The 27,533-nt window shown below is 41.0% G+C and overlaps 1 protein-coding gene across 4 annotated transcripts in view; it reads right to left on the bottom strand.

Moving 5' to 3' along the window:
- strn3 (striatin, calmodulin binding protein 3) overlaps positions 1-27,533 on the bottom strand; it is a 123,090-nt gene that overhangs the window by 8,070 nt on the left and 87,487 nt on the right. For all 4 annotated transcript variants that reach the window (XM_055640660.1, XM_055640662.1, XM_055640661.1 and 1 more), the window contains 6 exons: positions 22,685-22,818; positions 9,684-9,859; positions 7,297-7,344; positions 4,909-5,030; positions 4,234-4,401; positions 1,123-1,263 (listed from right to left, as the gene is read on the bottom strand). In XM_055640660.1, the coding sequence (XP_055496635.1) occupies positions 1,123-1,263; positions 4,234-4,401; positions 4,909-5,030; positions 7,297-7,344; positions 9,684-9,859; positions 22,685-22,818 (789 nt within the window). The remainder of the gene's footprint in view (positions 1-1,122; positions 1,264-4,233; positions 4,402-4,908; positions 5,031-7,296; positions 7,345-9,683; positions 9,860-22,684; positions 22,819-27,533) is intronic.

Below are 27,533 nucleotides of genomic sequence, written 5' to 3'. Positions count from 1 at the left end.
CCCTGATCCCTTTAGCCACAAGGGTCACATCTAACTCTTTCTTAAATATAGCCAATGAACTGGCCTCAACTACCTTCTGTGGCAGAGAATTCCACAGATTCACCACTCTCTGTGTAAAAAATGATTTTCTCATCTTGGTCCTAAAAGACTTCCCTCTTATCCTTAAACTGTGACCCCTAGTTCTGCTTCCCCAACATCAGGAATAATCTTCCGCATCTAGCCTGTCCAACCCCTTAAGAATTTTGTAAGTTTCTATAAGATCCCCCCTTAATCTTCTGAATTCCAGCGTGTACAAAACAAGTCTATCCAGTCTTTCTTCATATGAAAGTCCTGCCATCCCAGGAATCAGTCTGGTGAACCTTCTCTGTACTCCCTCTATGGCAAGAATGTATTTCCTCAGATTAGGAGACCAAAACTGTATGCAATACTCCAGGTGTGGTCTCACCAAGACCCTGTACAACTGCAGTAGAACCTCCCTGCTCTTATACTCAAATCCTTTTGCTATGAATGCTAACATATCATTTGCTTTCTTCACTACCTGCTGCACCTGCATTCCTACTTTCAATGACTGGTGTACCATGACACCCAGATTTCGTTGCAGCTCCCCTTTTCCTAATCGGCCACCATTCAGATAATAGTCTACTTTCCTGTTTTTGCCACCAAAGTGGATAACCTCACATGTATCCACATTATACTGCATCTGCCATGCATTTGCCCACTCACCCAACCTATCCAAATCACCTTGCAGCCTCCTAGCATCCTCCTCACAGCTAACACTGCCCCCCAGCTTTGTGTCACCCGCAAACTTGGAGATGTTGCATTCAATTCCCTCATCCAGATCATTAATATATATTGTAAATAGCTGGGGTCCCAGCAATGAGCCTTGCGGTACCACACTAGTCACTGCCTGCCATTCTGAAAAGGACCCGTTTACTCCCACTCTTTGCTTCCTGTCTGCCAGCCAGTTCTCTATCCACATCAATACTGAACCCCCAATACCACGTGCTTTAAGTTTGTATACTAATCTCTTATGTGGGACCTTGTCGAAAGCCTTCTGAAAGTGTTGTACCCATTTATTGCATAGCAAGCAGATTTGCAATAACCTATATTCATGCAACTCACCAGCATCCACCTGTGATGCCAGCATCACCAGAGACTGAGATGTTTCCATATCATAAATGACTGAATTGCCATTATTAAAGGAACCCACAATGTGTGCTGGATCAGCACCTACAAAGTCAATAGACGTCGGGATTCCATTTTCTGAAAATAAATACAAATGAAACAAGTTAATTGTACTTCTACACCTTTAAAAATAAATATTAAATGGAGGATTGAATACAGGTGCACAACCTTTTATCCGACGATCCAGATAACGAAAACCTCCGAATAGCGACATTTTTTCGGTCCTTGAAGAAAGGTCCTTGAAAACGTTCACCGAGGGCGGCCCGCAGAGGTGACAGCGGAACCTCCGGTCGGTCCTCGAAGAAAGGGGAACTAAATCCCCATTCATAAAAGAGAAGGTGAGGGTATATTGCGCGGGAGGGTTAATAATTGACAATATGCTGCTACCTGCCAGCTGCGTTAAAAAGTTCCTACGGTAGACTCACGATACACAGTGTATCGTGAGTCTTGCTTGGGAACCTTTTAACTCAGCGTGCAGGCAGCAGTAGATTGTCGCTCCCTTCAGTTTCACCCCACCTACACCCCTCTGCTTCCCGGCCATGTGTGTGACCCCTTCCCTCCCCTCTCCAGCTCCCCGCTCATTGCACCGGCGCGGGGGCTTTGTACTGTCTTCACGTCGCGATGCTAGCAGCACAGTGCCAGTCACCAGAGACCAACGGAACACCGACCCCCAGGCCCACTGCAAGCACGGAGATCCCAGATCAGCAACTCCAGCCCAGCCCCGTTCCAACTCCAGAGGAACACGCTCCCCGTATGGGCAGAAGCTGATGGTGTGCAAGGGGTACGTCTTGTTCTTGGGTTGGCGCAGCTCGGGCTGTGGGCGAACTGCCACGTCGCCGTAGCGGCCCATCGGGGAGCGGATTCCTCTGGAGTTGGAGGGGGAGGGGGGTAATGTGCTGTTTGATCGCCCCCTACTATTCCAGGGACAGGGAGACAGGACGTTCACCGAGGGCGGCCCGCAGAGGTGACAGCGGAACCTCCGGTTGGTCCTCGAAGAAAGGGGAACTAAATCCCCACCCATAAAAGAGAAGGTGAGAGTATATTGCGCGGGAGGGTTAATAATTGACAATATGCTGCTGCCTGCCCGCTGTTAAAAAGTTCCCACGGTAGACACGATACACAGTGTATCGTGAGTCTTGCGTGGGAACTTTCTAACTCAGCGTGCAGGCAGCAGCAGATTGTCGCTCCCTTCAGTTTCACCCCACCTACACCCCTCTGCTCCCCGGCCATGTGTATGACCCCATCCCTCCCCTCTCCAGCTCCCCGCTCATTGCACCGGCGCGGGGGCTTTGTACTGTCTTCACGTCGGCGATGGCAGCCAGCAGGCTAGTGCAGTCACCGGAGACGTCAGGACCAATTGGACGTCGACCACCAGGCCCACCGCAAGCACGGAGAACCCAGAGACCCACAGCCTGCAGCAGCCCAGCCCAGCTCCAACTACAGAGGAACTTGGGTTGCGGATGACGGGGCGCAGCTCGGGGCGTTGTAGGGGCCCATCGGGGAGCGGGTTCCTGTTGGTCCTGACGTCTCCGGCCACCTGCTATCCTCCGGAAACTGTATCGCCCTTGCAGGAGAGTGGGGTTGTTTGCAGTTGCAGAGGGAGGGGGCAAGGGCGGTACAGTTCCCAGTCTCAGCTCCAGTCCAGGGGGGTGGCCGGAGACGTCAGGACCAACGGGACAGCGACCCCCAGGCCCACTGCAAGCACGGAGATCCCAGAGACCCACAGCCAGCAGCAACTCCAGCCCAGCCCCGCTCCAACTCCAGAGGAACACGTAGGGGCAGAAGCTGATGGTGTCTCGTTCTTGGGGTGGCGCAGCTCGGGCTGTGGGCAAACTGCCACTTGTCGCCGTGGCGGCCCATCGGGGAGCGGATTCCTCTGGAGTTGGAGGGGGAGGGGGGTATTGTGCTGTTTGATCGCCCCCTGCTATCCCAGGGACAGGGAGACACAGCGGCGTTTTAGACTGGTGGGCAATCACTTCCAAAGTTCTGCCCACACAGTCAATACACCTCTCCTACACTGCATTTCATACAAACATTTATTCTGCATGAAAAAACGACATTGAAGACTCAAACTCGCGACCGAGTAACTGCCGGGATCAAGGCGCAAACTCGCGACCTTGCGGATACGAGCCGAGCACTCTACCACTGAGCCAGCCATTAAAATCTACGCTAAAAAAATTCCATTCCGAAGACCGACAAATTCTGAATTACGAAAAGTGTCTGGTCCCAAGGCTGTTGGATAAAAGGTTGGGTTGGGCATAAACTTTACATCTCTGACTAAAATACCTACTTGTAAAGATTTTTGGTAGGAAAATTGTAACATGGGGCCACAACATCACATTAATTACATGGCGAAGAATGAACCCTACTTTGCATTCAACCATTTAAAAAAAAAAATCTAGAATGTTTGTGCGAACACCGCATATTCCACTTGATCAAAAAATAGGAAAATGGAAATCTAGATGTACCACAAATAATCTTAAATATTTAATACCTTCTGTCTGGATACCTATTAATTTTAATATATTTATATAATTTAATGTTACGAGTTCATCCCACAAGTAAACCTGTCTTCCACTTCAAAAGGTTGGAGATGGGAAGGGGAGACAATGCCTGTCTACATGAAGATGGATATCTATAATGTAGTCAAAAGTATTAACATAGTGGCCTTTTCTTATCCCAAGTATTAAATACAGCAAAATAAAACAGCTCCAACCACGACAAATAGTGACTGCAATATTTCTCTATTACCTAAATCCTGAGTGAAATATTATTTTACATTCTCATCAAGCAAGAACACTAACAGCTTGATTGCTTTATATGTAAACTAACCAGTAATTATATCCTGCACACTCACATATTGTGAAGACGACTTTCAACCTTTATAATTAACTAAAAGAGCCGTAGTCAGATCATTTTTTTCTTTTTTTAAGCAGACTATTTGCCTTGTATGATTCACCCACATTAAACAAAATGCTAATGCCTCAGTCACGCAACTATTCAGAAAGAATACACTTCAAATCCAACGTGAAGAAAAAAATCACTTACCCCTTTCTACATTGTAAGTACTTAGGCAAGGAGACTTATCCGCTGGATTCCATAACCGAATAGTGCCATCTGCTGAACAAGACAGCAACCGGTTCTTTATACCACTAAACGAAAGGCCCCATACTGCATCCGTGTGGGCGGTCAGTGTACTCAATATCACACTTGGATCTGCAGTTCAATGTGAAATGAAGCAGTTAGCTTGGAAAAAAATTATTAGAGTTCTTTAATGTTTTGAAATCTTCTTTCAACTTTGCCCCTCTCACTTAAAGCTGCACCCTCTAGTCTTTGACATTTCCACCTTAGGAAAAAAAAGTTCTGAGTGTACGCAATATGTATATCTCTCATAATGTTGTAGCTTCTATTGGATGTCTATCGGTTACTGATGCTAGGGAAAATCCAACCTCCCCCTTATTGCTTATACCCTCTAATTCAGGCAGCATCTTGGTAAATCTCATTGGCATCCTCTTCATGTGGCTGTCCAGAACTACACACAAAGGTAGTGGCATGTTATCTGGATTTCTTTGCGTGATTTGACAGCCACTCAAATCATTCAAATGAATGTTATGTACTGTGATTTCATTATCACTACTTTTAGGAAATTGGAGATTTGTATGTTTTAAATCACAATTGTAAAAGATCCAAGTATAAAAGACATACTTTTGGTTCAGTACTTACCATATGTATCATATGGATCAACACTGGGGCTTGGCATATTCCAGCAACGTATCGTTGCATCAATTCCACCACTAAAACACTGTTCACCGTTAGAACTGACAGCCAAAGAAAGCACAGATCCACTGGGCACAATGGAAAAACATTTGTATAGAATTAACCACACCTGAACTTCACTGCAATAACTAAATGAACAATTAATAGTCATACCACACCTAAAGCATAAATATATTCAATTGATCTAATTATAATCATGTTTACAGTAGTTTAGTTTATCCAAAATTAACAACTAATTAGAATTAAAAAGCCTTTGGCTTCATTTTTGCAGAAAATTGTGTAAGTATTGAACATTGCTGGATATTTTTACCAATAGTTTAAAATAAACAATATAAATGACAGCAGGTATAAGGCAAAGATAGAGGCAGGCTGGTGTTTCATCCGCATTTATTTCAAGGCTTGAGGCTCAACAGGTAAAGTGAATGATCTCAGTGGGTGTATTGGCTTGGGGAACTGGTTTATTATTGGCATAACAGAAACATTGCTGGAAGAAAGGCAAAATTGGCAGCTCAATATTCCAAGGTATGGACGCTGCAGGTATCATAGAGATGCAGGTAAGAGAGGAGGGGGTGATTTTGATCAGGGAGGACATAACTACAGTGCTTAGAGAGGATATTCTTGAGTGTTTGTCTAGTAGGCAGAACATAGCAGGAATGATTACATCACTAGGAACACATTATAGGCCTCCCAATAGTCAGCATGAATTTGAAGAGCAGATCCTTAGATTGCAGATAACTGCAAAAATAATTGGGTAATATTTGTGGAGGATTGCATCTTCCCCAATGTTGATTGTGTCTCCCATAGTATAAAAGCGCATGGCAGGATGGAATTTTTGTTTAAAATGTGTCCAAGATAACGTTCCTTGCTGGAGAAGGTGCAACACTGAAACTCCCCTGAGGGAATGAGGTAGGGAAACTGATTGATATGTCAGCCGGGCAACACTTTGGGACCAGTGACCATAATTCTATTAGTTTTTAAAGTAGTTATGGAGAAGGATAAAATATGTTTACAAGTTAAGATCCTAAATCAGGGCAAGGCCAATTTTGGAGGAATTAGGCAGGAGCTTCCAGAGGTCGATTGGACAAGTCTGTTTGCAGGTATGGAGATGGGTGACAACTGGGAGGCATTCAAAAGTAAGAGTACAGGGCAGAATGTTCCTGTGAGAGCAAAGGAAAAGGCTGGTAGGTTTAGGGAGCCCCAGTTCACAAGAAATATTGAGGCTCTGGTCAGTAAAATAAAGGAGGCATAGATCAGATGTAGTCAGTCAGGATCAAGCAAATTCCTCTGTGAGTATAAGGGTAGGAGAACATTCAAGGCAAACAGGCAAAAGGGGATTATGAAATAAAGCCAGCAGGCAAGTAAAGGGAAATCCTGAGAGATTCTACACATTCATTAGGAGTAAAAGGATCACATTAAGAGTAAAATGGAAAGAATAAGTCCCCATGAAGATCAGCGTGGTCATAGTTGTGTAAAGACACAAGAGATGGGAGGATATTAAACACATTTCTCTCATATGATTTTACTGTGGACAAAATCATGGAATGGTGATGTCTTAGATCAGATTACCAAAGAGGAGATATTGGCTATTGTAAAGCAAATTAAGGTGAAAAAATCCCCATGGCCTGATCAAGTGCATACTTGTGAGAAGCTAAGGAGGAAATTATGGAGGCCCCCACTGAGACATTTGCATCATCTTCAGCCCCAAGTGATGTTCAGGAAGAACAGAGAGTGGCTAATGTTGTACTGTTATTTTAGAACAGAAGCAAGGACAAGCCTGCAAACTACAAGCTGGTGAGCAAGTTCTTCAAGGGGATTCTTTGGGACAGGATCTACCAGTGTTTGGATAAACACAGACAACGTAGCGATGGTCAGCATGGATTGTGCATGAGAATCATGTTTCACAAATCTGATGAAGTCAGTCTTTTTCCCAGGGTAGAGGATTCTAAAACTAGAGGACATAGGCTTAAGGTGGGAGGGGAGAAATTTAAGAGAGATCTCAGGCGCAACCTTTTCACTCAGACAGTGGTATATATCAATAATTTGCTGCCAGAGGAAGCTATAGAAATGGATACAATTACAACTTTTAAAAGACTCTGGACAGAGATGTGGATAGAAAGGGTTTAGGCTAAAGGCCAAAGGCAGACAGGTGGGGCTAGTGTAGATGGGGTGTGTTGGTCAGCATGGGCAAGTTGGGCCGGGAGGCTGGTTTCAGTGCTGAATGATGCAATGACTATAAATGGGAGTAGCCTAGCATTCCAACTTGATCAGCATGAATAAGATGGAAGGGCCTATGTCCGTGCCGTGTAGCTCTGTGGCATATATGGCTTTACTTACATATGGGCTCTGAATGTGTATATTGGCTCCACATCTAATGAGGTACTTCTGAAAGAAAAGAAACAGTTCAACATTAGTGCCTTTTGGCTACAGCGGAAGGCAACTAAAGTTATTTTCCAGGTCATTAATTGGTTATTATTGATATTTTGAACAAAGGAGTTGAAACAAAATCAAACAAGATCACAGCAAATCTGATCTTTAATATCACAATTAAAATGCTTCTTAATATAAAAGTATACAACAAAAGAAAATGCTTTATTTCAGAACTTTCAGTTCTTATCATTTCCGAGTACATAAGGTTAAAAGAGTTGATAAATTGAAATAACTTCTCATGGAGAAACCTCCGAGCACCAGGCGCAAATTATCAAAATTTATGCTGCCTATACCGTGGAGTTACTCCAGCATATTTTGTCTTTCTTGGGTGGGCAAGAATGTGAGTGAGAGGAAGAGAATGTGGCATGGGAAAGAATGGTATATGTGGGAGGATCCTGGTGGGAATGGATGGATTGGGGTTACCTGAAATTAAGGAATTCAATGTTCATGCTGTCATTTTGTAGACTACAGAGGTGGAATGAGGTGGCTTTAAACTAGAGGAACTGATGCAAGTTAAAGGAATAACAAGATACAATAAAAAGATGCGTTCAGTCGCCTACTATGCTCCCTTTACACTTACGACTGTATGGCCAAATTTTGCTGTAACTCCACCTATAAGTTTGCAGAACTGAGTAACATTGTAATTGTTAGGAGAATAACCGCCCCCTCAATGACATCAAGATGAAGGAGCTAGTTATTGACTTCAGGAAGCACGGTGGAGTATTGCTCCAATCAGTATCAATGGTGCCGAAATGGAAATGGTTGAGAGCTTCATTCTTTGGGATTAATATTCCAACAATTTGTCGTCGAACAATTAAATTGATGTGACAGCTAAGAAGGCATACCAACGCTTCTACTTCCTCAGAAGACAGAGGGAATTCATTATGTCTCTAATGACACTTACAAACATCTACAGATGCACCATAGAAAGCATAGTGCTGGGTGGAATCACAGCTTGGTTTGAGAGCAGCTCTGTCCAAGACTGTAGAAAATGTCAGAGTTGTAGATCTAGCCCAGTCCATCCTCCAGATTTCCCACCACCGACTACATCTACACTTCATGCTGCCTCGGAAAATACAGCCAACAAAATCAAAGACTTATCCCATCCCGGTCATTCCTTCTTCTCCCTGCTCCCGTCTGGTGGAAGGTACAGAGTTTGAAAGCATGCACCACCAGACTCAGGAATAGCTTCTTTCCCTCTGTGATCTAGCTTCTGATAGTCTTTTCAATCGTTAGGGTATTACCAATTCATCTCTACCCCATTGCGGACATTGGACTTTGTCTATGTAATACAATGCTGAGAACTATATTCTGCACTACATCTCCCCTTTTGCTTTACCTATTGTACTTGAGTTTGACGATTGTATTTATGTGTAGTATTATCTGATCTCATCGGTTAGCATGCCAAACAAACCTTTTCCCGGAGGTTTTTGTCGGTCTCCCTACCTGCTTCCACTACCTGCAACCTCCGGCAACCACCTACAACCTCCGGGAACCGCACGGAAACCTTGGGTGTGGCGCAAAGTCTCCAGAGGTTTCCGTTCAGGTTTCCTAAGTGGGACAGGGGCTTAACTCGCCTGTTGAAGCCCTTCTGTGGCTGTTTGCTGCTGTACTGCCTTATTCGCAAGCTCTGCAATATTCTCATATCCAGTTTATGAAAACAAGCAAATCCTTTGAATCACTTCTTGCCTGTACAAATTACTCAAGTGTTTCACATGAATAATTGCCAAAACAACCAAATACCGGCATAAAGGCACCACAAGTACCTAAAACAGAAATTCAGAAACTTGATGATGACTGTCTACAAGTAGAAGTGGGGGAAAAACTCCTACAGATAATAGAAAATTAAAATAAAAACAAAATACTGGAAATAATCGGGTCAGTCTGTGGAGAGAATGGAGCTAATGTTTCAGGTCAAAGATGTGTCAACAAGTCTATGACTTGAAAAATTAATTATTTTGCTTTCTCCCAAAATACTGCCTGATCAGCTGAGTTTTTCCAACATTTTCTGCTTTTATTATAGTTTGAAGCTTTTTAAATAACATTGGCAAAAGTTGATCTGTCTATGCTCTAATCACAAATTTCACCGAAGGATCCTGACTGAAGCAGAGAATCCTCCTTAATATAGTTCAACAACAAAGCAAGGGAGTGGTGTCAATACAAGGGTGTGCCTCGAATGTAAAATTATGCTTTGCTACATCAACTTAGACCCAGGAAATGTGGCAGTGCTTAACACATGCCAACTCTACCTGACATATAAATATATAATAGTTTAAAAACAACTAAAAACATACTTTTTGGCAGGGACAGTTTTTTGTAGATTCCAGAGTTTAAGCGTGTGGTCTTCAGAGGCTGTAACCAGCACAGGCTCTACAGGATGGAAAACTAATGCACGTACTCCATCAAAGTGACTCCGTAGTGTGTATTTGGCGTTCCATGTCTTCCTGAATGCATCCTTATTAGCCGGTAACTGAAAATGAACATAGGATTAAAGTATTATATTGCTGAATTATACATCTAAATATAAAACATTAAAGTGGAAGGACTCTTTACAAGTTGACCAAAACCGCATTATGTAATCTTTAAAATATTATAAAATCAATATTCAAAGTGTGTAGGACCTCAACAAAATACACCTAGCTATGGATTTTGGTTTATCCTCCATTAATAAATGAACAGATTATAACCAAAATACTGCCAGCCAAGTGGGCCTTATTTTGATGGATTAATTTTTCTGACCCCTACAACCTGCAGTGGAAATTAGAACATAATTGTTCTTTAGGCTTCGGCAGAAAATGAACATGACCCATGTACAGTGCCCTCCATAATGTTTGCGACAAAGACCCATCATATATTTATTTGCCTCTGTACTCCACAATTTGAGATATGTTATAGAAAAAAATCACATGTGGTTAAAGTGCACATTGTCAGATTTTAATAAAGGCCATTTTTGTGCATATTGGTTTCACCATGTAGAAATTACAGCGGTGTTTATACATAGTCCCCCCATTTCAGGGCACCATAATGTTTGCGACACTGCAATGTCATGTTCATGAAAGTAGTCATGTTTAGTATTTTGCTGCATATCCTTTGCATGCAATAACTGCTTGAAGTCTGCGGTTCATGGACATCACCAGTTGCTGGGTGTCTTCTCTGATGATGGTCTGCCAGGCCTGTATTGCAGCCATCTTTAGCTTATGCTTATTTTGGGGGCTAGTCCTCTTCAGTTTTCTCTTCAGCATATAAAAGGCATACTCAATTGGGTTCAGATCGGGTGATTGATTTGGCCACTCAAGAATTGACCATTTTTTAGCTTTGAAAAACTCTTTTGTTGCTTTAGCAGTATGTTTGGGATCAGTGTCTTGCCGGCCCGCTGGCCAATGAGTTTTGAGGTATTTGTTTGAACTTGAGCAGATAGGATGTGTCTATACACTTCAGAATTCATTATGCTACAACCATCAGCAGTTGTATCATCAATGAAGATAAGTGAGCCAGTACCTTCAGAAGCCATACAAGCCCAGGCCATAACACCCCCACCACCGTGTTTCACAGATGACGTGGTATGTTTTGGATCTTGGGCAGTTCCTTCTCTCCTCCATACTTTGCTCTTTTTTCCAGAACTGTGGTTGCTCTTTTAAGTACTTCTTGGCAAACTGTAACCTGGCCATCCTATTTTTGTGGCGAACCAGTGGTTTGCATCTTGCAGTGCTGCCTCTGTATTTCTGTTCATGAAGTCTTCTGTGGACAGTGGTCATTGACTAATCCACACCCGACTCCCGAAGAGCGTTTCTGATCTGTCGGACAGGTGTTTGGGGATTGTTCTTTATTATAGAGAATTCTTCGGTCATCAGCTGTGGAGATCTTCCTTGGCCTGCCAGTCCCATTGCGATTAGTAAGCTCACCAGTGCTCTCTTTCTTCACAATGATGTTCCAAACAGTTGATTTTGGTAAGCCTAAGGTTTGCCTGATGTCTCAAACAGTTTTATTCTTGTTTCTCAGTCTCATAATGGCTTATTTGACTTTCATTGGCACAACTTTGGTCCTCGTGTTGATAAACAGCAATAAGAATTTCCAAAGGTGATGGAAAGACTGGAGGAAAGACTAGGTGCTGAGAGCTCTCTTATATCTGCATGAAGGAGGCAATTAAACACACCTGAGCCTTTACAAACACCTGTAAAGCCATGTGTCCCAAACATTATGGTGCCCTGAAATGGGGGGAGGGACTATGTATAAACACTGCTGTAATTTCTACACGGTGAAACCAAAATGTATTAAAATGGCCTTTATTAAAATCTGACAATGTAACCACATGTGATTTTTTTTCTATTACAAATTGCAAATTGTGGAGTACAGAGGCAAATAAATAAATGAGGGTTTTTTGTCCCAAACATTATGGAGGGCACTGTATGAGATTTTTTTTGTTAATGCTTCTAGTACATCAGATTGAAGGGATGGCAAGCAAAAAGGTTTGCTTATGGAATTTTTAATGAGGGAACAGTAATTCAATATCAGTAATCAAAATCTCAAATAGAGACAGAAGATGCTGGAAATACTAATTACGATGGAAAATTGTACGGGAGAAAAAGATTTGATGTCTCAGGCTGATGGCTTCATTTTGAATATGACACAGGCAATATTGCAAGAAAGAGGAAGTTTATTTGGATTCCTGGGATATATTGAAAGTGTAAAGGAAGATAACAGGCAATTATAGGAACAGAGGGAACATTTCATGGACAAATGCAACTTGGGAGTAAACAATAGATGCAAGGAGGGTAATGTCAGAAGCAATAAGTAAGAATTTAAGGAACAAGGACAGCCCATTTGTCGTCTCAAGCCTCCACCATTCAGTAAGATCATGTTTGATGTCTGATCTCCAAGCTACCTTCTCTCTCCTCCCTCAGCCCTGATGAAAGGTCTTGACCCGAAATGCTAACAATTCCCCCCCACACCCCCTACAGATGTCACTCCACATGCAGAGTTGCTTGAGCAGATTGTTTTTCGTTCCAGATTCCAGCATCTGCATTCTCATGTCTCCATGACTGATCTTTTCTTGCACACAAATGCAATTTCCTACCTGAACCCCATAACCCTCAGATCAGAAATCTATTCCTGTCTTGTACATTTGCTATAATTAAATTTCACAATCTGAGCCGGAGTTTTAAAGATTCATTAGGGGGAAAAAAATTAACCTTCAACTCTGTCTGACACAGATGACATCTTTGGTGGTAGGAATGTATCAGGAAGATTAATTGCAGTGGATGGTGTTTTATAGAGCATTGGGATGTCAATAGGTTCTAGTAAAGCTATGAAGGATGCTAAGAGGACACTGGAGATGCATTAGTGCAATGTACAAGAGATCAGTATTCCAAATATATCAACAGAGTAATGCATAGAAACTCATTCTGCAATCATTTGCTTAAAAGATTTTTTTTAAATCAGAAAGCAAATCTGACAGCCACTGAGATACAGCAACAGGAACAATGTATGCTGTCATAGCTTATCAGCGACACTAAAGTATGATCAATGGGATATTACAGGCAGTAAATAGCAGTTTTAATTGATTAATAAAATAAGACACAAAGTGTTGGAGTAACTCAGCGGGTTAGACAACAACTCTGGAGAACACGGTAGGTGACGTTTTGGGTCGGGACCCTTCCATCTGAAGATGGGGCCCGACCTGAAACCTTTAGCTATCCATGTTCTCCGGGGATGCTGCCTAATCTGCTGAGTTACTCCAGCACTATGTTTTATTTTTGTAAACCAGTATCATTGTTTCTATTAGTTTCAATTGATATGCAATTTACAAGAATATTTCTGCATTTCATACTTCCCTACAGTGCCACCAGATGGTGGTATAATCAAACTTTTAACACCACATTGCACGGAAAGAAGGAAAAAATAACTGAGATTGACACAATGAGAGTATGAGAACACAGAACGAATTAAACAAATTGCGAATAAATCCGGGAAAACAACTCAAGATTAATACTTTAAATAAATTTCTGGGTTTGTGATGGGACAAAATTTGCGAAAGAGGAAAGGCAATACAACAATGAGAAAAGTACAAGTGCCAAATGACACAATCTAACCAGAGTTAATTATAGATTTTCCTCCTTACAGAAGATAATATTTTTGGCAGTTTGATTCATTTTACAGTTTCTCAAGAAACAGCTGACTTCACTGAATGCAGCAAAGGCTACAGAGTCAAGCACTACCAAGCAACACTTCAAGTGTTTCAGTACTGGCCACATTGCCAACACAAAGTAAAATACTGTTGATGCGTTAGGTTCTAAATTAAACAAAAAGTGCTGGAAATATTCCGCATGTCAGGCACCATCAGTGGAGGGGAAAAAAAGAGGTTTCAAGCTGCTCTTCTGTCATTAAAACTGGGGAAATAAGAGTGACAGAAGTCTTAAATTGCAGAGAAACCAATGAGTGGAAGAGAGAACAAAAGGAAAGATCTGTAATAAGGTGGAAGCCAGGAGATGCAGATATCTGCAGGAGATGCAGACACCTGTTCTTATATCTTGACTTTTTTCATCTCCAGGGACCCAAATAGCCCTTCCACATGAAGCAGCAATTCACAAAATAGTGCATTTCATTGGGTGCTCATGATTTTATTCTGGAGGGTGCGAATGCAGATTGAGCGACCTCGATGCAGTTCAATTCTACTCTTTCTGCTTGGATGACCTTGAGCTTCCAGCATCCTGTCAATTTAATTCTCCTTCCCATTCTGACCTTGACCTCCTACACCGTTTAAATAAAGTGCAGCGTCAGCTTGTGAAACAGCACCTCATCTTCCATCCAGGCACATTGCAACTCTCAAAACTCAACAATGAATTGTATCATTTCAGATAACCAGATTTCAGATAACTGTTTGTGGCAGAACTGACTTCCAATGCAAGGTTGTCCACCTAAAACATTAGTGCAACTTTCCTCTCTTCACAGGTGCTAGCTGGCATGCCGACGATTCCCGGCATCTTCATCTTCTTCATTCAACACTGCCCTCATTCATCTTCCTCCATTTGTACTCTTCCAGTGACCAAGCCTCATTAACAAGTATTCACTTCCTTCTCTTGGAAAGCACTGAAAGCACCTGAAGAAACTCGTCCTCATCCTAAAGCAGTTACATTTTTGTTCCCCTCACGCCCGCCACCCCTCCCTCCTCACTTCCCACGTCCCCACCAAACCGTTGCCACTTAAAGAAACCTTGTTTTCTTATTTTCCAGTTCTGATGAAGTCATTGATCCAAAACGTTATCTGTATCCATAGATGTTACCTGACCAGCCGAGCATCTCCATTGCTTTCCAGTTTTATTCAGAACCAGGTGAGATTGAATAAATCAAGTTGTGGCTATACTAACTAAATGAGAGTGGTAGAGGCATTGTTGTGGGATTGTGGGTAAGGAGGACACGACCAACACAATCGAAAAGTATCAGGCAAGAACAAATTGTGCAATTCAAATCCAAATTAGCTAATTTATTGTAATTGCTAAATTTGTTATTGGTGCTGAAAGTACTAAGTTGGAAGAGGAGGTAAGCTACGTTGAACCAATGTAGGAAGCCAAAGACAGAGGTCAGAGCAAAAAAGGCAAAATAAAGTGACAGACTAAGCTCAGGGGCAACTCTGGACTGAATGGAGATGCTCTGTAATATAATCACACAATGTGTTATCTTTCCCCAATATAACCATATAACAATTACAGCACGGAAACAGGTCATCTCGACCCTTCTAGTCCGTGCCAAACACGTATTCTCGCCCAGTCCCATATACCTGCGCTCAGACCATAACCCTCCATTCCTTTCCCGTCCATATAACTATCCAATTTATTTTTAAATGATAAAAACGAACCTGCCTCCACCACCTTCACTGGAAGCTCATTCCACACAGCCACCACTCTCCGAGTAAAGAAGTTCCCCCTCATGTTACCCCTACACCTCTGTCCCTTAATTCTCAAGTCATGTCCCCTTGTTTGAATCTTCCCTACTCTCAGTGGGAAAAGCTTATCCGCGTCAACTCTGTCTATCCCTCTCATCATTTTAAAGACCTCTATCAAGTCCCCCCCCTTAACCTTCTGCGCTGCAAAGAATAAAGTCCTAACTTGTTCAACCTTTCTCTGTAACTTAGTTGCTGAAACCCAGGCAACATTCTAGTAAATCTCCTCTGTACTCTCTCTATTTTGTTGACATCCTTCCTATAATTAGGCGACCAAAATTGTACACCATACTCCAGAATTGGCCTCACCAATGCTTTGTACAATTTTAACATTAAATCCCAACTTCTATACTCAATGCTCTGATTTATAAAGGCCAGCACACCAAAAGCTTTCTTTACCACCCTATCTACATGAGATTCCACTTTCAGGGAACTGTGCAGTTATTTCCCAGATCCCTCTGTTCACCTGCATTCTTCAATTCCCTACCATTTACGATGTACGTCCTATTTTGATTTGTCCTGCCAAGATGTAGCACCTCACACTTATCAGCATTAAACTCCATCTGCCATCTTTCAGCCCACTCTTCCAACTGGCATAAATCTCTCTGTAGACTTTGAAAATCGACTTCATTATCCACAACCCCAGCTATCTTAGTATCATCTGCGTACTTGCTAATCCAATTTACCACACCATCATCCAGATCATTGATGTACATGACAAACAACAGTGGACCCAACACAGATCCCTGTGGCACCCCACTAGTCACTGGCCTCCAACCTGACAAACAACCATCCACCATTTGAAATATTTCTGTCATAGCCCCTGCTATTTCTACACTAACTTCCCTCAATGTCCTAGGGAATATCCTGTCCGGACCTGGAGACTTATCCACATTTATATTTCTCAAAAGTGTCAGTACTTCCTCTTCTTTGAATCTCATAGTCCAATGCAGGGGAAACATGTTAAATACATTTAAGGGACATTTGAGCTCCTGCAAACAGGAAAGGAGTGGATAACTGTACAGCTTTGGCAAGTGAGTCAGTGGCATTGGAGTGTATTGTGAGAAGAAGAGCATGCGTTAATGTTGTTGGAGAAGACTAAGCATGGAACGTTGTAAAAGAGAGAAGGGGAGATGAATCTGCTAGCGGTGGAACATAGAAGGCGGAAGACATTATGGAGAATGATCTCTGAAAACTGGAGACTGGTATAGTGGAACCAGAGAATAAGAGCAATCCTACCCATAATTGGAATAGGGATGAGAATCGGAGTGCAGGAAATCCTTTCAGACACGAAGGTGATCTCATCAGAAAAGATGTGACTCTTATGGGGGAACAAAGAGAAAAGCATGGCTTTTCTGCACGGATGGGAGGAAATGAGGACAGTGCTCTCCTCTGCATCTTGGAGACACCAAGAACTGCAAATGCTGGAATCTTGTGCAAAAAAAAAGTGCCGGATAGCCTCAGCAGATCAAGCAGCATCTGTGGAGTGAAATGGACAGATGACTTTTTGGGTCGGCACCCTTCTTCAGGCTGATTGGAGTGGGGGGGGGGGGGGGGGGGGGGGGGGGGGGAGGGGGGAAAGCTGGAAAGGAGAGGGGGGCAATGGGACAAAGCTTGGCAGGTGATAAATACATACATGTGACAGTTGTGAATAGCAGATGGACAGAGTAAGGAAGGTTACAATGAAAAGGAGACAAAAGGGTGCAATCTCATTAAACTACATACACATCTTAATCTGGCAAGCAAAAATTGAAGAATTGTAAAAATAAAGATACATTCTTAACCTAAAGTGAGCAGAGGATAGGTAAGGAGGAAACAATGCCGAACTTCCAATAGACAGTGACGCTGCTAGTAGAGCTGCTGCATCACAGCACCAGAGACCCGGGTTCAGTCCTAACCTTGGGTGCTGTCTGTGTGAAGTTTGCACGTTCTCCATGACTGCATGGGTTTCCTCCGGGTGTTCCAGCTTCCTCCCATATCCCAAGAACGTGCTGGTTGATAGGTTAATTGGCCACTGTAAATTGCCCCTAATGTGTAGGTGAGTAGCAGAATCTGTGAAAGTTGATCAGAATGTAGGGAGAATAACAAAGGGATTAATGTTGGATGAGGGTTAAATGGGCAGTATATGGACTGTGTGGATTTGGTGGCCTGAAGGACCTGTTTCAGTAATGTGTCTTTCAATGATTGTGACACCAATGACGTATATTGATCACATAAGATTGTTCAAAAAATATTTGCATAATCAAATATTTAGGGTTGGTAAGTGAAACAATTCCTGTCATGATGGAATGCATATTTTCACATGCCTCTAATTTGGACTTTGCTGGTGACATTTTTCCAATTTAGAGGCAGCAGTGAATGAATTCGGGAAACTTGCCAAAGTCTACCTCAGATACACTTGCTATATACACTGAAACAATTGCATCCATGTTCGTACTTGGGTTTGAAGGAACAGTGTTTAACCTTCTTTATCATTTTGTTACATTGGCAAAGTTACATTTCCTAAAGACATTTTTTAACAAAAATCACGAACAGTACAACTACAACGGAAATGTACAAATAATTGAAGATATCAAACAAGTTACAAAATCTCAGGTTACATATTATACAGTACAAAAAGGAAAAGCAAACATATGAAGTATTGCAATCATAAACATTTTACAAGGGCAAGTTTAAAAAAAAAAGATGAAAGCCAACAAAAGTTCAAAAGGAGAAAAATACCGTATTTCGCGGCAATGAAGACGCACCTGCGTCGAAGACACACACCTATTTTGAGTTGCTAAATTTTGAAAAAAGGCTGGCGGGACATAGAATTTCACACGCTCAAAATATATATAAATAAATAAATAAAGTGACAATTCAATTTGCCCAAGGCTTCCAGATCTCCTCCATTCTGAATAACTGAATGGGTGGGGGGTGGAGGATGGTGGGAAAAACGGGAGCACACCGGGACAAGTTGAATCAGTTGTCATCTTATTGAATGACAATACCAATTGAGGTTACTCACACTGACACAGGAGTAAGCTCCACTGCCCCCTGTCCTGTTATCCATCACCCGCTGACCCGCTCTATGATCTTTGCTCTTGAGCTGGTCCCCTCATTGTCCGGTCTACATTGAAAGACACGGACCGGGCAGTGAATGCCATGCAGTGTCACCAAGTGAGGCCATGTTCTGCTCCTGGCGGCAGTCGGAATTTAAGGATTTGTGGGAAGCGGCTGACATGAGCAAGGCCGGCGAGCAACAGGAGAGAGGTGTTCAGACGGAGAGCACTGCCAGAGGTGAGTGGGCCGGCAGAAGGCGCTGAGGTGGCGGCCGGTTCCGCTGTCCGGTCCAGGCGGCTGCTTGCAGCCACCTGAGCTACTTCCCACCCCGGCCACAATGCGATGGTTCCCCGCCGGGAGCGCCGCGGCAGCAGTGAGTTGCTGGCATGATCCCCGACCCCCTCCTTCTCAACGCTCCTGCCCGTGCTGACCCGGGCCAGACTCCCCACACGCTGTGAAAGGAACTCTTCGCCCCCACCCCCCAGCGGCGCTGTTCTTTTACAGCCGCTTCCCATCAGCTGCCAGCAATGAGGGATAAATTTGGCTATCCCTCAGTACAGCAACATCGTTCTTGATGTTGCTGCACTGAGGGATAGCCAAGTCTATGTTTCTTGGCTAACAACCTAACCTTCGGCCTCCTAGACGCAGGTAAATTTTCATGCTTTATTTTTGGGTAAAAAATAACGTCTTCATTGCCGAGAAATACGGTAATTACTCACTCGAGAGTAATTTTGAGCTTTATTATTCCAAATCTAAATTTATTTCCAGGACTTGCAGGAAGTCGTGTTGTAACTTCATAGGACTTGAGATGCTGCGTTTGGAGTTTGGTGTGCAATTTTGATCGCCCCATTACAGGAATAGGAAGGTTTTAGAAAGGGTTCAGAAGAGGTTTACCAGAACGTCGCCTGGATTAAAGGCTACCAACTACAAGGAGAGATTTGACAAACTTGGATTGTCTTCTCTGGAACATCGGAGGCTGAGGGGAAACCGGATAGTATATAAAATATAAATATAAGTATATAAAATTATGAGAGGGATAGATAGGGTAGACAGTCAGAACCTTTTTCCCAGGATGAAAGTGCTGGAGGATATATCTTTACTTTTAAGATGAGAAAGGCAAAAGTTAAAGGAGTTATATGAGACAAGTTTTTTTTTAAAAACAGTGATGGGTGTCTGGAACGTGCTGCCAGAGGTAGAGGTAAGTATGATAGAAGTTTTTAAAAGGCTTTTGGATAGACACATAGATATGTAGGGAATGTAGAGATATGGATCACATGCAGATAGAGAAGATTTGGTTTGATCTAGCATTATGTTCGTAGGAACATTGTTGACTGAAGGGCAGCAGTACATGTTCCTCAGCAGTACATCTACTGTTCGATATTTCTGTGTTTAATGTATATTAAGGTGATGATGAATAATCTTCCTGAACTGTGCAGATGATCTAGCAAAGCTGTTCTCACAACGCTGAGTTTTGCAAGAAGGAACGGCAATATATTTTCCATTCAGTATTTCATCCAACTGAGGGATGTGGTGGCATCCACAGGAGCTTGTTGCCCTTATCAGTGTGTGATGGAGGCTGCAGGTTTGGAAAATGCTGTCACAGAACTCACATTAAGTTGTAAAAGCTGTGTATTTTAGATGGGTTGGTGACAATGATGTCAATGTCTCTCATGATGAATGGAACGCCAGCCAAATTAGTCTCTTTTTCCGTAATGGAGACACAAGGAACTGCAGATGATGGAATTTTGAGTAAAACCCAAAATGCTGGAGTTACTCTGGGTCAATCAGCATCCCTGGAGGGAATGGACAGGCGGCATTTTGGGTCTGATCTAACCCACTAAGTTCTTTGTTTTGCACTTTAAGCACTTTATTTCACCTTGAAGAGTTCATTTTCCACAGCGTTGCTCAACCATGCAAGCTCACGGTGGCCCATCACATTCATGACCTGGGCCATGTAGCTGGTGGAATTACTTTGGGGAATCTGGTAAAGGGTCATGCGCCACAGGATACCCACAACTACTTTATCAATAGAATGTTCTTTACTAACTTTCAAAGAGAATTGATAGAAAGTATTAGCTGTAATACTAATCATCTGTAATACAATTTCATTTTGAAATCTGTCTCATGTTTATAATCTCACATGGCTCTGTTTTACACCATTACTCGGTAACAATGTGGCTGGACCAGCTACAATAGGATAAAGATGTTCTATATCTACTAATTTTCACCTCAATGTGCATTAGGGTAATTATAAAAAAATGTAGTTTCTGTCATGAATTTAGCAGCTGCCACTGACCCAGGTGAAACAGTATCAATCTACACCACAGGGATGGACATTCCAATTCCAGACCATTAGTGGATTTTTAGCAATGGAAAGATATCAAATTTCTTGGCTAAATAAAGCAATGAAGAGAATAGTGGGACTGGAAAAAGAACACATCCATTGCCTTTACTCCCCTCCAATCATAAATCCTAATGACATAAAACAATGACATGCCACACACAAACACTAATTTCCACCAGTTGATCATAACTAAAAGAAAACCACACATCTTTAATTTTTCAAGTCTGCTGGCTTAAAATTGGTCTAGGTGGCAGAGATGGTGGAATGCTGGGGATTTCTTTGCAGCGAGTGACTTATCTCTTGCCCCTGCCAACATTTTCATCACCAACAAGACACAAGTCCAGAGTATTGGAAAGGTCCCCACTTGCCAGTGGAGATATCCTCCAACTTTACTCAAGACACTCTACAAAGAACAAAGAAAGAACACTAGACTGGAAATCTTCCTACCATTTTCAACATTCACTGCTTTCATCAAAGACACAGTGTGACTACAAGGGCACCATCTACAAGATGCAACAGAGTAAGTTGTTAACACTTCCTCCATTAACACTATCCAAACCCTCAAACCTTGCCACTAGCAGGCAGGCAGCAGTTGGAGGGAATTTCAACATTCTGACTTGCAAATACATTGCTGTTCTTTCGGATGTAGAGTAGGAATAAATGGATTTGCTCAGGTTGGGTGGCTGTGACTACCGACCGGTGTAATGCACAAATCAATTCCTGGGGCCACGCAATTCACAATCTACATTAATGATTTGGCTGAGGGAATCAAAAACCATAAGCAGCACCTGTATTACAGCACCTGTATTACATCCATTTTTTTTAGGGTAATGGAAAATCACCCTAAAAAAAAAAATCACAAATAATGACCCAAACATTTGGGGAACGGAATAAGATTCACTCTTAAATAATTCGTGAATCAAATAGTAAATAAATAAACACAAAATGTATTTTTTCAAACTTTAGTTTCTTGACGCATGTGCAGTTGATGCAGGTTTGCGTTACAGAAAACAGTGATATGTATGTAACATGGGGATTGTTACATTTCCGAGTCTGTGGACAATACTAAACTAGTTGGGATTGTGAATGTTGAGGGCAATACAAAAAAAATTCAAAAGTGATACGAAAAAGCTTTGTGGGTGGGAGAGAACTTGGCAGATGAAATATAATGTGGAAAATGGTAGGGGCACCAACACTAATGTAGATAATGGAAAAGCAAAGTGTTAGTTAAATGGTGAGAGATTAGGCAATATTGATGTTTAAAGGGACAGAGACATACTTGCAACATGCAGATTTAGCAACTAATTGGGAAGGTAAATTTTATGCTAGCCTTTATTACAATAAGATTTAAATACAGGAGTAAAGAAATTTTAAAAAACACACCAAATATTTGTGCCAAAACTGTTGTCCAGTAAAAACCTGCTGACCTACACAATTACTGTAAAACAACTTCCTGGCCCTAAAATCTAAATTTTAGGTATGCACAGTAAATTAACTCAAACATATTTCAAAATATCATTCATTAGAAAATAGCTTGAATAACATTTAATATTTCAATTGGGTCATTTTGTCTATAGTGTCAATTGCCATTTTTGCATTCTGTAAAATGTTCAAAATTAAACATTTTAGAATGTTCTGGTTTGCACTGCAAGAGATTTTCTGTATGACATTTGATAAGACATTTGAATTGACATTTGCTGAATTCCAGGAATCTTTTTGATTTGACAAAGGACCAAAGAGGGGAAAGTCCATATCACCACAACGCAAAATCTTTTGAGTAACCTTCAAGTACTGTGGTGAACCTTGCTAAATACAACTAACTGACAAAACCAGGCAATAAATATTATGTATAGTAATGCTTTTTCTATCAATATAGAAATGAACTGCTCTTCATCTATGTGCTCCAAAATATTTTTTAAAATTCAACTGTGAAAATCAAACTTAATTTAAAAGAACTTTAGTTAATATACTCACATCATAACTGAAGTCTGCATCATTTGCTACTGTCAGGTCTGCAAGGTCACCAAGGCCCAGAACACTTTCCAGCACATCATCTGGGCCCATAATAAATGATTTCCCAGTTCCAGATGGAAATGTTAGTGGCTCAGCTGTTTTGAAAAAAATGTTATGTTAAGTAAGTAAATTGAAAAGTAATTTGTGTCATAGAACATGCTCAATTTGTTTTAGATATCTTTAAATATATTTAAAACTGATGTATTTGACACACTCTCATTTTTGAGTGGATTTTATACACACTCATTTTTCGATGATTAAACAAGCTTGCAATGTATCTGCAGACTATCACTAATTTCAATCTTGTCATGCAGTCAAGAAAATTTACAAGATTCAAAGGTAGACATATTGACATAACACACACACCAGACCCAGGTTTATAAAAGTATACTTAAGTCTTCATGATGGGGTTCCATTTCTTATCTCAGAGGAGAAATAAGAAATGGAAAGGGGGGAGGGGGGGGGAGAAATCCTGCAAAAAGGAGCTTGCACCAAAAATACACCAAAATACAGATCCCTTGGAAGCAACCAACTTATGCAGCAATGCTATATTAAATTATGTTCTGCTTACATATTATTGTAAACAAAATAAAGCGGAAAAGGATCATTCATACAATGTATTTTTCTCCTTGTTGTGTTTTATCAGCTCATTTAGACTTGAGGATTCTCTCTCATTCCCCAAGAACATATTTTCTACACTCATGGCTATCTCTAATTCTACAGATTTTGCATTCACTTGATTCTAAATTATTATTATTGGTGCAATATTGATAATTTTTCACCTAACAATAAAACCAACTGAGAGAAAAGAAAAATTCAGTAACATGCCACAAGACTACCACTCAAAGAAAGCATCAAATGTGCAATTATGAAAAAAGCAAAAAAGTCTGAAAATGTCATTGAAACAGCAGAAACTCAAGCAGTCCTTGCATGCAGAAAACATATTCACACTGAAGACCCAATTATTCACCACTCGCCATAACTGTAGGTAATGCTTAACGAGTCAAGTCAGTGCAAGGAATCTCAGTAATGTACTGTCTAAGAATATCCTCAAAGCTCAAATGGGAAAAGCCCATTCATCGACAATTTCTTTGCTTTCCCAAATACTGGCAGGTAATATACGTCTGTATTTGACACCACGGAATAACTGTCAAGTGTAACCATGCACTGTAGTTTTACAAATAGCTAGTACAGTATCTATCAATGAGAATGACTTTTGAGTTTCATCGTGAGTTCTTCATAGTTATTGTAGTTGCAATCTGTGGACTCAAGTAGATAAGCACCATTTAGAGCATGAAAACAAAGTTCTTAGCAGAGTTTACACACTCCATCTCACAGGAGGAAATAGCGTAAAATAAAAAGTAAACTAAGATAGTTTTCGTGCAGATTACAAATACCAGTTATGAAGCAAGTCATCAGTCAAGAAGCATTGGAGATTTAGACCGGAATTAAATGGAGAACCTAGATCAAAAAACTAACATGGATATTCTTAACTCTTATGTTTTATGTTTAATGCAAGTTGTTTAAAAATGTAAATATACGATTAACTAAATCATGCAAGGAAAATATTGCAATATTCTGCTGCTTGGCAGAATGTTTTCCCCAAACATTCTGCTTTCCCTAAGCTTAACTGAGATATTACTTTGCCAACAATGCTAAATTTATTTTCAATTGCAATCCTTTGTACAAAATATTAGGGAGATTTACATTTACATATCACTACAAAATATTAGGGAGATTTACATTTACATATCACAAAAAAATATTTGTTGATTTAAAAATGGATAAATGCGCAAATGAAATAGCTTATCAAACTCTAAATAACAAATTATATCAGGCATCTTCAAAATACAAATTTCCAGTGGGCAATTGCATTATTTTGTGTATTTTACCCAATTGAATGCAGTGCTTTGAATGTCACAATTTTTTTTACACAATTGTTTTGACACAATATTACAATTATAAATGATCAGCATTATCTAAACCAAGATAATTTGGTTCAGATAACTGCAAAAGCCTGAAACAAACGATCAGTCAGTTTTTGTTACTTGGTAAACAAAATCATTGAATAAAATTAGGGAATCGTTATGTCATAGGAGAAGGCCATTCAGTCCACCGAGTCATTGTCAGCTATACATGGCAGATTTTAGTTGGTTCCATTCCTCTTGCCCGTCCCCTCAAATGCCTTTCCTATTGTCTTTACTGCATTTCGTTGTCTCTGTACTGTACACTGACAATGACAATTAAAGTTGAATCTGAATCTTTTGAAAACCCCGATTGTCCCAGCTTCCAACATTCTACAAAGGCAGTAAGCTCAAGAATGTAACCACTCTTCACATCAAACAGTTTTCTCCTGTCAATATTTTGCTCATTAGCATTTATTAGCTAGCATTTATTTTGAGAGAACTTATATACAAAAACAGGATGTAATGCTGAGGCTCTATCAGTCGCTGCTGGTAAGGCCGCATTTGGAATATAGTGATCAATTTTGGGCACCATATCTGAGGAAGGGTATGCTGGTTCTGGAGAGGGTCCAGAGGAGGTTCACAAGAATATTCCCAGGAATTAGAGCATTTGACAGCACTGGGCCTACATTTGCTGGAGTTTAGAAGAATGAGGGGTGAGAGACCTCATTGAAACATACAGTATTGTGAAAGGCTTGGATAGAATGGATGTGGAGGGGATGTCTCTACTAGTGGGAGAATCTAGGACTAGAGGTCATAGCCTCAGAATTAAAGGGCGTTCTTTTAGGCGTTGGCTGCCTTTCCTGGAGACCGAAGTGCGCTCCAAGCCGTAGGAGTCTGCGGGACTTTAACGTCACGGAGCTTGCGATCCCTTTGCCGGGGATCGAAGCTCCAACGGCGGGGCTTGTGGACTTTAACATCGTGAAGCCCGCGGTCTCTGGTAAGAAGAGACTCGAGAGCTCCATGCCGCGGAGAGAGTTTCAACCGCCCCGATGCGGGAGTTTTGATCACCCCGACTGGGGCTTCGATCATCGGCTGCGGGGGCTTTGATCGCCCCGACTGCGGATGTTTGACTGCCCCGACCACGGGAGAACAAAGAGGAAGAAGATTGAACTTTATTGCCTTCCATCACAGCGAGGAATGTGGAATCCACTGTGGTGAATGTTTATGTTAACTTTTATGTGGTTGTGTGTCTTAATGCTTTTCACTTAGTATGGCTGTGTGGTAACTCGGATTTCACTGTACCTTAATTGGTACATGTAACAATAAACTGACCTTGATGCTTTGAAACCTTATTTTTACTTGTAATATGTATTCTTAGTGCTGTAGCTGTAAGCATGTTGCTTTGATAAAGTTTGTGAATGCGAGCTGAAAAATGAGCACTGCGCATTTTCAGAGGAAATTGTAGAAAAGATTGATTAGAAATGCTCGAAGGACTATAGATTTAGTTGCAAGGTGGAGTTGTCTTCCTTGGAGCAAAGAAAATGTAGGAGAGCTTTAATGTCGGTGCACAAGTTAATGGCAGATATTTATTTCGAGAGGGTTTATATACAAAAACAGGATGTAACGCTGAGGCTCTATAAGACACTACTGGTCAGGCTAGGAAATTAAAACATTTTACATCCTCAGATTCTATTCACATTGCCAAATGAAAAATCTTAACATTACATTTAGAACATAGTCCTGTGCACAAACATTTATCACATTATATCTACACCAAATGTTTAAACTGACCGGAGATACTATTTTTCACTGTCAATGTCAGAAAAATCAATGCATTGAGGTTTATGTTCTTGGCACATATGAAATACAGATACTAGAATCTACAATTCATTCATCTCTTGCCTCCACAACTATTAAAGTGGGAGTTACCCAGCATATTGGGCAAAACCCATTTGTTAAAATGAATGGATGAATGGACTTGGAGGATAAGTCCCTGGGTTTTGATTTAGTGATTGCCTCTTTAAAAGCTCAACCAATATGCTAAGAGCTTAATAGGTAGCTTAATCTTTATGGCTCATGATGATAGGAACTTTGGTCTCAAAATCACAAGACAAGAGCACTGAGATAGGCTCCGACTGAATTTCCAAACACATGCAGACTGAGTAAATGTTTATGTACTTACTGATAGTTTCTTTTGTACGCAGTGCAGCTGATAATTAAAATTCCCAATAACTCAAATCAGAAGTGCTAAAAGTTGCTCTGTTTAAGTGTATGAAGGCAGCTGCAAAATTTTTATAGGGTGGCAACTTAAAAAGATGCAGCAATGCAAATATGGTTTTCCAAAAAAGATGTGTGATGCTCTTTCAAGAAATCTGTAATGATTTTGCTATGATCTTGAAAATAAAGATAATACTTGTATGACATGAAACTTGCAGAATCATAACGTCGGGGTTGATTCTGGATCTATATGGATCTCAGTTATATAAGCAAATAGACAGAAAAAAATACTAGGAATTCTTGTGGTTACATACTTTTTAGTTAATTATCATCTAATGATGCCTATTAGAAAGTCAGTCATAGCAATGGAAAATAATCCCATCAAGCTCTTGTAAATGAACTTACATAATTTCAATTATTTTTTGAATATTATCCAAAAAACAAAAAAAACAATTGCTATTAGTTCAAGTATAACTACAACAGACACGTGATTAAATCCATAAAACATGCAAGAAACCAGAAAACATACAACACATTACTGGAAGTAGGTAACCGGAGGAACTGAAAGAATTGTACTATGCACAACCATATTATGTAACGCAATAATTTACATTTATAGCCACCTGAATGTCAACGTAAAAACCATTGACACAAACTTGTGCAAGTGGTCATCTGAACAAAAGAAC

This window comes from Leucoraja erinacea, chromosome 9 (genome assembly GCF_028641065.1).
Source record: "Leucoraja erinacea ecotype New England chromosome 9, Leri_hhj_1, whole genome shotgun sequence".
In the NCBI taxonomy this organism is placed as follows: domain Eukaryota; kingdom Metazoa; phylum Chordata; class Chondrichthyes; order Rajiformes; family Rajidae; genus Leucoraja; species Leucoraja erinaceus.
Note: the sequence above shows the minus strand (reverse complement) of the source record. Positions and strands in the feature narration are given on the sequence as shown.